General features: G+C 39.2%; 1 protein-coding gene across 5 annotated transcripts in view; it reads left to right on the top strand.

The window, feature by feature from the left end:
- Nucleotides 1-15,392, top strand: part of fip1l1a (FIP1 like 1a (S. cerevisiae)) — an 81,905-nt gene extending 66,513 nt beyond the window's left edge. For 4 of the 5 annotated variants that reach the window (XM_080187575.1, XM_080187567.1, XM_080187602.1 and 1 more), the window contains exons 16-17: nt 14,175-14,330; nt 15,243-15,392. In XM_080187575.1, coding sequence (XP_080043701.1) covers nt 14,175-14,330; nt 15,243-15,390 — 304 coding nt within the window. In that variant the 3' untranslated portion in view covers nt 15,391-15,392. The remainder of the gene's footprint in view (nt 1-14,174; nt 14,331-15,242) is intronic. The other variant, XM_080187585.1, reaches the window with a different exon arrangement.
- The last annotated feature ends 257 nt before the right edge of the window (nt 15,393-15,649 follow it).

The following is a 15,649-nucleotide window of genomic DNA, read 5'->3' as shown; positions in this document are numbered from 1 at the left end:
AGTTATCTTTTAACTTCCATGTCTGTTAGTTTGGGAGGGTCTAGCTTTTTCACAATTTATTTTGTGATATTTGTGTTCATTTATGCTGAATGCTATTTTAATTTATGTGAACTAGTGAAATGAGTAGCATGGTATTGTCTTTCTTTCTTTAAAAAATTGAATGCTGAATATCAGACCTGGCTGTATGGCTTGTAGTAATTGAGCTGTTGACTGGCAAGGGAAGGATATTGACAAACTTTCCTTCCTATTAAACTAGAGCATCCAGTATTTTTTATGTTTCAATTATGTCTATTGGTCTCACACAACGAGCAGTGGAGAACCAAATGCAGTCAATCGTTAGAGACATGATACTTAGTTTATAAAATAATTGTAAATGTGACGGTATGACCAGCCTTAAAATAATACTGGAGGTATTAATGAAAGTTTGAGAAAATTGTGGATTTCACTGAGATGGTCCAACAATAGAATGCTTAATTCATTGACAACTCAGATTGATGGATACTGTTGCTTTGGTTGCACCACTGTACTTTTCTGCTCATTGATGATGATGGTCTGGGAATGTTTTGATAGGTAAGGGTATCAAATGATCAAGAGCAAAGACAGCATAAATAGAGTTGGGGTATCTGTTTGCTATTATCTAACAGAATGGTAGAAGAACAGGTATGAGCGACTGAATGATTTAATATTTTCTTGATAGAAGATAAGTGAGCAACCCGTGTGGGGAATGAAAGAAGAAAGTTTGAGGAAATTAGTTAGATTCAGAGATGTGCTTTTACAGGACAATGACTGTTCTAGGGGGCACTTAGTGTTGGGAAATACCTTCTGGTCTTGTCAGCAATACTGATGTCCTGTGAATGGATTTTTTTTAAAGAGATTTGTATATGTAGTTGCATTGCTGTTTTGCTTGTGTACAATTTGTAGATAATTGTTTTGTTCCTGGAGGTAAAGGTTTATGGATATAGTTGTAATTATGTAATTATATACTAATTATGGGTATCTTAAAGGTTTATGGATATAGTTGGATGATTGGGGGATAGTTGTGGTGCTTACAAAAAATTCATTAGGTGTAGAGATGGTGTCATAAAAGGTTATATTTACATTATGAAGACATTGTGTCTTCTCTCAATAGTTAAAAGTTGTAAAGCAATACATGAATCTCTAGTTTAATGGCCAGACCCAAAATCATTGCATCTTGCTTAAAGTCTGTGATTTAAGAAAATAGTTTCTCTATCTATCCTATTGAATTCCTTTGACAACGTGTGTCCCTGGATTCTAATGGTGAATTACTTTCAAATACCCATACTAGGATGTTTTCCAAATAATACAAAATCAACCATGCTATAGTATAGAACTTGCTGACATTTATGCAAAAGTTTTTAACAATTTTACAAAATCTAAAATATTTTAAAATTAGCATCTAAATTTCATTCTTCGGTCATAAAATGACTAAAAATGTGTCGCCGTTAATGAGATTGGTCGGATCAATTGGCCGGGCAATAATGCAGCACTACTTTTGCTTTTCCATTTAATAGAGGATCTCAGTAAAACCAGTTGTTCTATCAGGCAACCAGTCTTGAGACCATTTCCAAGCAGTGACAGAGGAGGCAGAGAAGTGTGTGGCCCTGTGATTCAAAGCCTGCAGCAATCTGTTATAACAGGCTTCCAGTCTACCTCTAGAATTGTTACTAGAATATATATATATATGCCTTTGTCTCTATAAATGTTCACAGATTATTAAAACTCATTTTGATTACTCCATTTGCTCCATTGTCTACCTACATTATCCATTAGGCTTTTAATCCTGTTCATTTTGTTTTTCACAGTTTTGTATTTGTAATTGGGGGCATCTACGAGTAACTATCATTATATCATTTCCTGTATCAGGAACTTGAAAATACAGAGAATTCTGAGGGAATCTGCTCTGGTTTAGGTTCAATGTAAGCATGTACACATCCACACTACTCATTTGAATGTTTGTAGTTCATTAGGTATGTTTTGTATTTGTACAAGTAAAACAATTAATAAGGGTGTGAGGACGTTTTGTACTCTTTTATTGTTGAGGCATGAAGATTGCTGCAGTTTGTGTATGTGTGTGTGTGTGCGTGCATGTATGCGTGTGTTACAAATTATACTGTGAAGGCATAATGAACTAGAGCATATAAGACATCTGTTTGTCGGGTAACTTCCAGGGGCCAGGAGGAGGGCTGGTCACTGATAGCTGGCCAAAATGAATCTTAATGACTACCAGCCCAGGAAAAGTCTCTGTGCTGATGCCAAAATTATTCTAAATGGGGGAGGAGGGCTCAATTTGGATGAAGTTGAATTATTTACCATCTGTGCCAGAGCTGCTGCCACATGTCTTGGGGAAGAAAAGTAAGAGGCCCTTAATTTATAAAAGCTGGGTTTGAAATAAGAGAAAAAGGTGGAAAAGAGCTCCAGATGTCAGGTAAAATAGAAAGATTAATACAGAAACTTCAGGATATTGTCTCCTTTTACTGAAGTGAGCACACTAGGAAGAGGGAAACAGGATTCAAGGTATTTTAAGGGTAATAAATGAGATTCATGATATAGAGTTGAACCTCTGCAGTTTTTTGGCAGGTATAGAGTTGATCATGTTTGCCTTAAAATGACTGCACTAATGCCTCAAAGGTGCATGTTGCAATCTTTGATTTTCAGTGGCTAGATTTTTTTTTCCCAAAACATTACCTTTAGAAACCTAAAGAATGCTCACAAAACATCCCATTAAAAGTAATTAATGGTAAGGTGGCAATTTTTCAGACACTAGAGTCGAGGGGCTGAATTTTTCCAGCCCCATGATGGCATGCTTGCTAGCTGTTTAACCAAAAAAAAAGCAGGAGGTGCATTGGGACAGCTTTGTGACCTGTCCCTGCTGCCAGGGAACTTTCCGATGAGCAGGCTAGGAAGTGAATCGCCACCTGCTTCCAAGGAGGCAGGCAACCAATAGCTAAGGATCTGTTCAGGGAGAGCTTGTATTTTGCTGAGTGTAGAGGCCGCCAGGTCAGTATGGACAGCTTGCCCGTAGCAGACTATCAGAGCCAGAGGCTCTGTGCTGCAAAGCAGGGACTGTAAGGAGCGGTTTCCCCATCATCTCACTTAACTTTCCCAAGTTTTAAGGTGAGAGGGGAGACTTACAAAAGTGTCCAGAGGGGAAATTTTATCACAGAGGGTGATGAGTTTCTGGAACAAGCTACCAGAAGTAGTAGTAGAGGCAGGTGCAATTTTATCTTTTAAAAAGCATTTAGGTAGTAACATGGGTACGATGGGCATAGAGGGATATAGGCCAAACTGGGATTAGTTTAGGGATTAAAAAAGAAAGGGCGGCATGGGCAATTTGGGCCGAAGGGCTTGTTTCCATGCTGTAAGTCTCTGACTCTGTAACCTACCGACTGTTTTCTTTCAGTGATGTGCAGCCAAATGAGGCCTCCTGGGCCCTGACCTATTTCAGCACATTCGCTCCTTCCATTGGAGCTGCGAGGCTTCAGAACTGCAGGTCTTCTGTTGAGGTTGACACCATTGGAGCCAACATGAGGCAGTCATTTAGGAGGCCACCTTGGAAAAATTGCTCCGACGGCCTCACTCGTGCATGTTGAGATCCCATGTTTGATTCTCATGGTGAGAGCAGAAACCTGAGTCAAAATCCAATCCAAAGACTGTAAACCTAAAATGGAGCAGTCTGTTTTGGGATTAAAACCTGAAATGGTTTCACATTTTTCAACTATTTAAGAAGGTTTTGGGGAAAATCAAACCCAGTATAAAGAGTTACAATTGCTACCTTTATACGAAAACACAGTTCACTAACTAGTGATTCTGCTGTCTCATTACTCTCAATCAATTGTGTCTGAAGCAGTGGTGTTAATTTACTAAGAGGAAATTTTGGTTGTGTTTGATACTCATTCCAGTGGCAAAATAGTGGAAATTGCTGGTCTGGGTGTTATTCAGTGACTAATGTCAGTGATTTAATGTCTGCTTTTACAGTTTAATAGGTGAAATGAGAACTTGTAATAGCAGGTCTTACTCTTTCTCTGAATGCTTTTTTTTGTTTCTGTGCAACTTTTTGCTCCAATTTCTCCTGTTTTCTCCAATGCTTATGTTGACTGAGCCAGTTTCTTGATGCTTCCTGTCTTTATCTGCTGCAATTCATAAAATTTAAATACTGTTCCTTGACCAGGCTGGTAACCTGAGTCCATGACTAACAAGCCAAAAAGCATCAATATTGCTTAACCGAGCAGCTAACAAAAGCACACAATATTGTTCTTGTCTATGGGTGGCAATGTGAGAATCAAGAAAATTTCCCCAAAGAAGGGGTAAAAGTGTAAGTTTTCCCATTGGGTATCTGTGAGCAGGCCCAATGCTGTTGAGTTTGGAAATTCAATAACATACCTAGGAGGACCAACTGTCATACTGCAAGAACAAGTCCATCAAAGGAAGATAAATAGAAACCTTGATGCAAATTTGGACTCCTTGGAAAAAGTTGAAGTAACTGATATCTCTATCTTTAAGAAGTTTATAGGAGTATTGTCCGAAGAGTTAAAGGTTTTATTTGAATAGGTAGAATCTTAGAATTCGTACAGTGCAGAAACAGGCCATTTGGCCCATAGTCTGCATATACTCTCCAAAAGAGCATCTTACCCTGTAAGTCTGCCCATGTAACCTCATGTAGTTACCAAAGCTAATCCACCTAACTGACACATCTTCGGACAAATGGAGACAATTTAGCATGGCCAAACCATCTGACCTGCATATCTTCTGACTGTGGGAGGAAACTGGAGTACCCAGAGGAAACCCACACAGAGAAAGGGAGAACATGCAAACTCCATACAGACAGTGACCAGGGCTGGAATTGAACCCGGGTTCATGGCACTGAGGCAACAGTGCTACCCAGTGTGACTCCATGCTGTCCCACTGTGTCAAGTAGTAATAACATCTTTGGGGAGGGCTCTGGGATCGTTAACAAAGAAACATGGGGTACGGTGGTATTAATATGGGCTTTTGGTATTTAGTGATACTTTGAGATATTTAACAGATTTTGCAGGGGTTGATATTGATGAAATGAACCAGACATATTTTATATGTAGACATATGTGAAATAATATTTGAAGAAGGGCTAATAGATTTTGGCCTCTAAGACAAGGAGGTTAAAATTCCAGTTGAAAGCAAAAGATTCTTTAGTTATGCAGGTTTCTTTGTCAGACCACCACCACCACTCCCTCTTCCACCACCCCCCCCCACCCCGCCCCACAGCACCACCACCAAAAAAAATCAATCAGGTCCTTCTGTCAGTTTTGAGTACTGAATTTGAGAAGAGTATATTGGCCTTAAAACTGGCAAAGTGCAGGTGGCTTATATTTTGACAACAGATTGTATAAAATTGGTTAGTTTTGCCTTGAGTTTAAAAGATTGAGAGGTGATCTGATCACTGTGTTTGAATGAATAAAAGGATTCAATAGGGTAGTACGGAGAAACTTATTTCCTCAGTTGGAAGAATCCAGAAAAGGGGGCACAACAAAATTAGAACTAGCCAGTTAGAGTGGAATTGGGCATTTTCCACGCAAAGGGGCATAGAAATCTGGAACTCACTTACCCAAACAGCTGTGGCTACTGGGTGGAATCAATAGAGTATCACAAAATGTGAACCAGGATGAGCGCAGTAAAGTTGGGGTACAAATCTATCAGCGTCAAATTGAATGTATGGTGCGACAGACTTGAGGGGGCTGAATGACATACTTGAATTTGCAGTATATCCAAAAATCTAAAGCATTCGTAATATCGTTCCATTTTTATAGTGTCAAAATGCTGCTTTATGTTTTGGATCTGAATGGTTTTAAACAATTTCAAAGAGAGTGCTTGAGAGGTTCTCCATAGTACCATTTCAGAAATTCAAATTTGTATTTTGAGCGGGTCTAATTTTACAAAATTTGATTAGCTCCTGTCTTATCACAGAGGTTTGAAGGGTAGGAAGGTAGAAAACATAAGGGCCACAAGTGAGAATTATTGATATTGTATCAAAATTGGAATTTCCCATCTACAGTACAGAGTCTAATTCTAGGCAAATTGACAGGCAGTGAAAGAGGCTGGGATGACACTGACCGCAGTGGAAAATGTGTGTCTCTGTGGGTGAGATGGTACGTGGTATGTTAAGTGCCTCTGTTAACTGAGATGGAGATGCTGGCATTGGACTGGGGTGGGCACAGTAAGAAGCCTCACAACACCAGGTTAAAGTTCAAGTGTGAGGTTATCCACTTTGGCAGAAATAATAGTAGGAGGGATTATTATTTAAAAGGTGAAAAGCTGCAACATGCTACAGTGCAGAGGGACCTGGGGGTCCTTGTGCACGAGTCGCTAAAACCCAGTCTGCAGTCTGCAGATCAAGAAGGCGAATGGAATTTTGGCCTTTATAGCGAGGGGGATAGAATATAAAAGTAGGGAAGTCTTGCTGCAACTGTACAGGGTACTGGTGAGGCCGCAGCTGGAGTACTATGTGCAGTTTTGGTCGCCACACTTGAGGAAGGATATATTGGCCTTGGAGGGAGTGCAGAGGAGGTTCACTAGGCTGATACCGGAGATGAGGGGGTTGGACAATGAAGAGAGACTAAATAGACTGGGTCTGTACTCGTTGGAGTTTAGAAGGATGAGGGGGGGATCTTATAGAGACGTATAAGATAATGAAGGGGATGGATAGGGTAGAGGTAGAGAGATTCTTCCCACTTAAAAAGGATAGCAGAACTAGAGGGCACAGCCTCAAGATAACGGGGGGGCGGGGGTTGGGCAGTTTAGATCGGAGTTGAGGAGGAACTTCTTCACTCAAAGGGTGGTGAATCTCTGGAATTCTCTGCCCATTGAAGTGGTGGAGGCTACCTCACTAAATATATTTAAGTCACGGGTTGATAGGTTTTTGATAGACAAGGGAATTAAGGGTAATGGGGAGAGAAAGTGGAACTGATCCACTTCAGATCAGCCATGATCTTATTGAATGGCAGGGCAGGCTCAAAGGGCTAGATGGCCTACTCCCGCTCCTCTTCTGTTCTTAAATCCAACCAGTTTATTTGGAATCATGAGCTTTCGTGTCACAGCTCCTTCATCAGGTGAGTGGAGATAGTTTAACTTATGTGCTGTGAACTTGCCTCTTCTCATCTGATGAAGGAGCAGTGCTTGGAAAGCTTGTGATTCCAAATAAACTTGTTGGATTTTAACCTGGTATTGTGAGATTTTTTTTCTGTTTACTGAGGCAGTGGAATACCCTAGAGAAGGAAATTGTCTCTAAACTGGAGATAGGTGTTAGGGATTAATGAATCCGAAAGGTATATTTTTCATTCTTAAACTGTAGCACTTATGAAGTAAAAATATCTAAAGTGAATCTGTGTATACTCCACGTAAAAAAACATTTTCTGTAACTCATTGCATACACCAGACCCTTTAAGAACTCTGCTTAGAAAATGCAGGAATGTAGCGACACATTTGGACGGAGTGTGTACAATTTGAATTTTTTTGCCAAAAAGCAATAGAATTGTGGCTAGGTGAAGTGTAGTATGCTTTATATAACCTCACCCAGATGCATGGCATTAATGTAACTACTTCATAGCACTGAGCTGCATATGGTCTGTTTGCAAGCTGTGAAGACTACAAACTTGTGTTGTTTTTTTGGCGAGGTTAATTCAGAGTCCACATTGAGCTGTTGTCAGAATAGATGCATTTATTGAGGCTATTTCAAACATTCCCAGGAACTTTGACTTCACTTTGACCTATTAAGATTTTGGACTTTGTTGCCTTGGGCATGCACTGTGCTGATTTCACATTGTTGGCTTTTTGAGATTGTAGCAGGGCAAAATGGGGAAGAGAAAAAGATAGGTGGGGAAATAGTTTTAAAACAAAAGTGGAAGGCTTTACACATTGATATTTTATTTTTGAGACACTGTAAGCTTCAAACTTTGCTACGCTCTAACATAACAAAGTTTAGTCTTTCTACTGCCACATAGCCCCTACTCAGTGTCACTCATGGTATTTCCAGTTAATGGATTACTGCAAAAGCAGCCACAATTCCGCTTTCAAAAAGCAGATCTTTCAAAATTATGTCACACAATTTAGGAGTGATCAGGGATAGGATCAACTTTTGTGTAGTCTTAATTTGTATCATATTTGTGAAGGTTTAATACACTAGGCAAACATCATATTGCACAGTTTAGAACAAAAAATTAGTCTCCCATCTGTGATTTTCTTTAGCTCTCAATACTCATAACTGCTGATTTTCAGCAAATGAAAAGACACTGATTAATAGTTAACTACCTTCACAATACCAAAGAAGAACCATATTGACTCAAAACGTTAATCCTGTTTCTCTCTCCACAGAGTCCGTGAAACCTGCTGAGTTTTTCCATTACTTTGTTTTTATTTCAAATCTTCATCCTCCACAGTATTCTACTTTCACCTTCACAGTATTTTGATTTTCTAGCTGGGCACACCAGTGAGTGCTTTTTATTTTGTTAATGTATTTCACAAAACATCACTTTTATGAATACAAAAAATGCCCACAGCTTACTACGCGTTCAGTGTAATTGATTCCAGGGTGATGGTGGAAATCTGTCTAGTTACTCGCAACTTTTCACTCATATTTTAATACATTAGTTGATTGGCAGTTCAATCACTATTGCTCATCAGCAACAACTTATATTTTTATAAAGCATTAAACATAATGAAACATCCCAGTGTGCTATGCAGGAGCATTATAAATCAAAATATGTCACTGAACCATATGGAGATATTGGGTCTGATGACCAAAAGTTTGGTCAAAGAGGTACTTTTTAAGGAGTGTCTTAAAGGAGGAAAATGAGGTAGAGAAGTAGAGAGGTGTAGGGAGGATATTCTAGAGCTTGGGGCCTAGATAACTGAAAGCATGCCTCCTATGGTGGAGCAATTAAAATTGGGGATGCATAAGAGGCCATAATATCTTGGGAGGTTATAGGGCTGGGGGGGGGGGGGGGGTTAGAAATAGAAGAGGACTTGGAGGGCTTGGAAAACAAGGATGAGAGTTTTAAAATTGAGGCATTGATCTGGTTCTTGTGTAGGCCAGTGAACACGGCTAATAGGGTAAGAGGACTTTTGTGAGTTAAGGCACAGGCTGCAGAGTTCTTGCTGATGTCAAGTTTAAGGAGGAAAGAATTTGGGAGACCAACCAAAAATGCATTGGAATGTAAGTAATGAAGGCATGAATGAAGATTTCAACAGCATATGAGCTGAGATTGGCATTACATCATCACAGCATTGTCATCTGACTACAGGCTGTGTTGCGTTGTACAATATTGGATAGTCAACTTCTATAATTGGCCATTCCCTGGCCTTAAAGTTTGGTACAACCCTAAAAGATTATGTAGCTAGAGGGTGACAATAGTGCATTGTAAAATAATTTCAAAATATTAATTTGAGATCACATTTGCAGAAGTACCCCATTTAATAGTTGGTGGATATTGGTTTCATATTTTCTGATCTATTCAAATGTAGATGGATAGTGTGACAATATTTGACTTACGAGAAGTACGGTAAGGAAATTTATAATTTCTTTAGAAGATCTCTGGAATCCAATGTTTTTAAGAATATTTGAAAAGAGTCTGCATCAATTGTATTTTTCTTGGATAATAAGAAATACTGGCCTGTATGTTCTGGAAGCAATACCAACAGGAAGGAAGTTGAGATACAAATGCCATGTGGCCAGATATAAATGAGGAGCTGGAGAGTGAAAACCATAAACAGTCACAAAGGAAAAGCAAACAAATGGAAAAGGAGCATCTCAAACTAATTACCAGTCATAAGGCCACCAATACAATAATAACAAAAACATTTCCAACACTTCATAGAAGTGGTTATCAGACAAAATTTTCACACTGGAGATATTAATACAGGAGATATTAAGACAGGTCACCTAAACTTTGTTTTAAGAGCATCTAAAGGCAACATGATTTAGAAAGCAGAAAGATTCGAATAATAAAAATTCGAAGTTGAAGTTATCAAGTTAAAATTTCTATCACTAAAAGGAGAATTGATGTTGTCACATCTGGAATGGACAGTTTCTGGCGCTGATTAACAATCATCACCTTGGTACAAGCCATGGAGTGGCAATTTGTTCAAGGTACAGATGATTGTCAGTAACTTGAAATGGTCTCGGTTAGGTTGAAAAAGGGTTATGCTTCTGTTTTAAATGGAAGATGGGCTGAAAATATATTTGAATAATCTAGGTGAGATTGAAGTTTTGGATTGACAGCATGGCTAAGTACGGTTGCAAATATTTCCATCTTTTTAGAATGTATTTAATACTTTTGCCCAATATCGGTCATGTGGTATTTGTTTCAGTAGATTTTCAAATTACAATGATCAGCAAACTTCTGTCATTCTAGACTACTGGACAGTGGTAAGGATCAGAACATGCACTGTGTCCTGACATACTAAGTTGTGCAACCAAAGCTATATATCTCAGTCACAGAAAGATTGCTCAGCAAAGCCTCTTATTGCTTACTCACGTTTAGATCTTTGGTAGACATTCAGGTTACCATCAAGCACGGCAGTATGATATTTGTCAAATTTCTTGAAGCTTTCTGCAATTGGTTGACAATGTGTTGTATTGAGTATGACAATCCATACTTAGGTCATTTAAGTTTACCTGCTGTTAGCATTTGAATAGGAGAGGTCTGCCTTTAATTGACACAGTTGTTGGCGAAATTGGAGGAGATCACAAAGGATGGCAAAGAGTCATCCACACTCTAAACATTAACTCTGTTCTCTCTCCACAGATGCTATCAGACCTAGTAAGATTTTCTATTAGTTTCTATTTTCTTTTCAACAGTAACATGCTTTTATCTTAGGAGATCTTTGTAGTTTGAGTGACAGAGGACTTTGCCTGATGCCAGTCGACTGTATAAAATATTGTTTTCTAAAGTAAAGTAGGGTTCAGCCAAGCCCAGGAACAAACTCACCAGAGATCCACTGACCTGTCCATCCTATGCAGAAGATGAGCACACTTTTTGAAAATCGCAGTCAAACATCAAAAAGTGGCTTGTTGAGATAGTGAAAGTAATCCAGTCACAAAACATTTGTGACCAGAATTCTTACAATTGTCATTTGCTGCAAGCAGGTGCATACAGAAGAAGATCCTGCCTTTGTCATGTGCAATTTTTTTTCTTTATGGCTATTAAATCTATAATGATAATAGTATTGAGACCATATTTGATCTGTTTGCTTTTTTTTAATCACCTTAAGTTATGGTAACTTGACATTTTGCTCTGAGATTTGATTTCAGTGAATGATTTCAATATTTTCTCCCACTTGTTTTTTTATATGCCACCCTAACTAATGAGTTTTCATTTCCACCAGAGAAAGTTGAAATGTCATTCTATTGCTAGCATTAAGACGCTTCATTATCAGTAAACCATTGTCTTCCTGTCAACACTAGTGATCTAATGTCTAATAAATGTATTAATGACTAAATATTACTTCAACCATTTGTCATAGGAAATAAAAAAGGATTTGATTTTGCAAATTGAGGAAATGCCTTTCCAGCGAGTGTTGGAATGCTGTTGACTGCTTCTCTTGGCTTCCTTATAGTTTTGGCAGCTTTTTTGTGAATGCTTAAAGCCACATGTTATTTCTAAGCAAGCTTCCTCCTACAAGTTCATCTTCTTTCACCAGTCAAACACTGAGCATTCTTGATGTCTGAAGTATGTTTTACTTTCTATGAGTCATAGCCACACTACCATTTCTGGAATTGCAGAATTTTGACCAGAGTTGACCTCCTGGACCCCGGGGACTACATACTTCATAGTTCTTTTCAAATAGTCTTTTAAAATATGTTTGTCACCTCTTAAATGTGTCTTTAAAAATAATGGGTCTCCCACTTAAGACTACGTTGTGGGGGAATTTCTTCAATCCGAGAGTTGTTAGCCTGGGGAATTTATTCCCTGGAGAACAGTGGAGCCTGAGTCAGTGAGTGTACTCCTGGCAGAGGTAGATAGATTTGCGATTGACAAGAAAGTCAGGGATTATGGTGGACAGGCGAGAAATTGGAGTTGAGGCCACAATCAGATTCGCCATGATCTTGTTGAATAATGGAGCAGGCTGGATGGACCAAATGGCCTATGTAGGCTCCTATTTCTTATGATATTGCAATGTCCCCATCTAAAATCACAGATTTGACAACATTTACTCTTTGAATACAGGTTTATTGACTTGATCATTTGTAGCAGTGCAATGTTGCTTCTGGGCAGGTTGCATAAACATGCTTCATTTTGCTTTGCTGTATGCTTCAACAACGTGGCTTTCAGAAAGACTTTTATCAACAAATTGATTTGTCTTGTTTGGATCATTTTAGTCAAGACCTCACCTTTTTAAAAAAGGCACAAGGTGTAGCCCAATATTTTTGCTTCTTTAAGAAAAATTGCATCTGACTTGGCAACAGAATCTGAAAAAGGGCCTGTTAATTTTAATATGCCTGTCTAGCTTGGTAAGATTGGTGGGTGGAATGTTGGTAGAGTATTGTCTATCAATGTAACATCAACTATGACTTTTTTCTATTTTACTAACAATATTTGTTTTGACTTGGTTCCTGAAGTGTAACTGAATCCATCTGCAAGGTTTTGATTGCCTTAGCATGTTAAAAGCCTGAATTTGTGGATTTTGGCCTTTGATAGCCATTTTAGTTTTTTTGAGCAGATTTTAATGAATTATTTCAGCCCAAAAGAAGTATAATGGATATATGAATTATTTCAGCCCAAAAGAAGTATAATGGTATATATGGATTTTAGTAAGGCGTTTGATAAGGTTCACCATGCTAGGCTTCTGCAGAAAATGCAGATGTATGGGATTGGGGGTAATCTAGGTACTTGGATCAGGAATTGGCTAGCAGATAGGAGACAGAGGGTGGTGGTTGATGGTGAATATTCGTCATGGAGTTCGGTTACGAGTGGTGTGCCTCAGGGATCTATTTTGGGGCCACTGCTGTTTGTAATTTTTATTAATGATCTGGATGAGGGTATAGTTGGGTGGATTAGTAAGTTTGCTGATGACACCAAAGTCGGAGGTGTGGTAGATTGTGAGGAAGGGTGTCATAGTTTGCAGGGTGACTTAGACAGGTTGCAGAGCTGGGCCGCGAGATGGCGGATGGAGTTTAATGCAGAGAAGTGTGAGGTAATTCATTTCGGTAGGAGTAACAGATGTGTTGAGTATAGGGCTAACGGGAGGACTTTGAATAGTGTGGAGGAGCAGAGGGATCTAGGTGTATGTGTACATAGATCCCTGAAAGTTGGGAATCAAGTAGATAAGGTTGTTAAGAAGGCATACGGTGTCTTGGCGTTTATTGGTAGGGGGATTGAATTTAGGAGTCGCAGCGTCATGTTGCAACTGTACACAACTCTGGTGCGGCCGCACTTGGAGTACTGTGTGCAGTTCTGGTCCCCACATTACAGGAAGGACGTGGAGGCTTTGGAGAGGGTGCAGAGGAGGTTTACCAGGATGTTGCCTGGTATGGAGGGGAGGTCCTATGAGGAGAGACTGAGGGATTTGGGGTTGTTTTCACTGGAAAGAAGGAGGCTAAGAGGGGATCTTATTGAAACATATAAGATGATTAGAGGTTTAGATAGGGTGGATAGTGATAGCCTTTTTCCTCGGATGGAGAAAGCTAGCACGAGGGGGCATGGCTTTAAATTAAGGGGGGGTAGTTATAGGACGGATGTCAGGGGTAAGTTCTTTACCCAGAGGGTGGTGAGGGATTGGAATGCCCTGCCTGCTGCGGTTGTAAATGTGCCTAGTTTGGGGGCGTTTAAGAAATCTGTGGATAGGTTTATGGACGAAAAGGGATTGGTTTAGATTAGTGGGTCAGTGTTTTTTTTTAAAAAACTGGTCGGCGCAACATCGTGGGCCGAAGGGCCTGTTCTGCGCTGTAATGTTCTATGTTCTAATGTTCTATGTTCTATAACAACCAGTTATGGAGTGACAGTATGCTCATTTGATAGAAATTGGAAAATACTGCTTAAGAAAGCATTTGGATAGCGTGTGGTGAATAGGGAGAGACATTCAAAAGAATCTTGACATTTAAAAGAATCTTTGTCTTCCCTGTCTTGCTTGAAAGGCGTAATATATCAAGACATAAAATTTTCTTTCTATCTCGGTGCCCACAGTGAAGAAGGTCGATACCGGCACAGAGACTACTCATCGGATAAAGCCTACGATCGTGATTACCATCATCGGGACAAAGTTAGCAGGGAAAAAGAAGATCGTCACAAAGAACGCCGACACCGGGACAAGGAAGAGGGGAGACACAAATCTTCTAGAAGGTAACAAAAATTTAGTCACCAAATTGCTGTTTCCAATAAACCCATGAATTATAAAATATTCTTTAAAATGCACAGCAGCTCAGAATTCTTATGCATGTGGGGATGAACAAACAAAGCACAAAAATATTTGCAACCAAATATGGTGCTAAAATACTGATTGAAATTATGGTTTGCCTTATTTCTATGCTAATCGAGGTGAGGAATGTTGGTGACACGGATCAAAATCCTTCCCACTTAATGGATTTCCAGGCTACGGTACAACCAGATGCAATGTTAAGGTGCCCCTAATCTGGACTATCCTCGATTACAAAGAATGCCTTTTTCCCCCCCTTCTCACTGCAACCATTCTTAAGTGAAATTGCCAGTTCTTCAAAATTAGTTTTATGCTGTCGATGCATTTTGACTCGGAACTGGATTGAAAGTTCCCAAACTAATTCACGTAGGACTCTTTTAGCCAACAGAGGTTCCTTTCATCCCATTAATCGAACTGGATTTGAATCCAGAGTCACCCCACTGCCATCAGAAGGCCACTGTCTAATCCACTATACTGATTAATTCCCTTTTAAAAGAAGAAATGGTAAATGAAATCATAGTGGTCAGAGTTCCCATGTACCACATGTGAAAATTGTAGGCATCATGCCAGTGATTTTCTAATCATTCGCATTCGGTGGGTAAAGCTGCTGGCTTTCGGCTTCAATTTGGAAATTGTATTTCATTCATCAGCTACTAAATTCGAACCATGCTCCGGACAGTCCCAGCTCTTAATTTTTTTGTTGTCAAGTAGACTAGCACTCTGAGATTTGTGGATTTGAATCTGCATCCTATTATCTCATGGAAAGTGTGAAATGCATAATTTGAATGATAGCTATCTCCTGTCATAGATCACAGTGACAATAATAACATGTCTTATAGCAGCAGCAGACGGCGCCATGACAGTGAAGAAGTGGACGGCCACAAACGACACAAGCATAAGAAATCTAAGCGAAGCAAGGAAGATAAAGAAACCAGCGAGGAAGTTTCCCAGGAACCAGAGCCCAGTGAAGCTGCTAGCAGTAATTAGATTGCTGGGTCCTTACCTATTAGCTTACATTGCTGATAAAGGAAATGAAAATATTGGAAATGCTTGAAAATTGTTCAGGTGATGGTAACCTACAAAACGGAATTTCTGCAGAATTATTTCAAAAGACTGTTGAAGTATGTGGCGCTTTTAAGCATCTACTATGTTATTGAAACATAATTACAATGTTTGTATTAGTTTATTGAAGATTTAATAAAATTTGTTTTTTTTTGTTTAAAATTGGATATTTTCCTTTTAACAA

This window comes from Carcharhinus amblyrhynchos, chromosome 1 (assembly GCF_965287045.1).
Source record: "Carcharhinus amblyrhynchos chromosome 1, sCarAmb.v2.hapA, whole genome shotgun sequence".
Taxonomy (NCBI): domain Eukaryota; kingdom Metazoa; phylum Chordata; class Chondrichthyes; order Carcharhiniformes; family Carcharhinidae; genus Carcharhinus; species Carcharhinus amblyrhynchos.
Note: the sequence above shows the minus strand (reverse complement) of the source record. Positions and strands in the feature narration are given on the sequence as shown.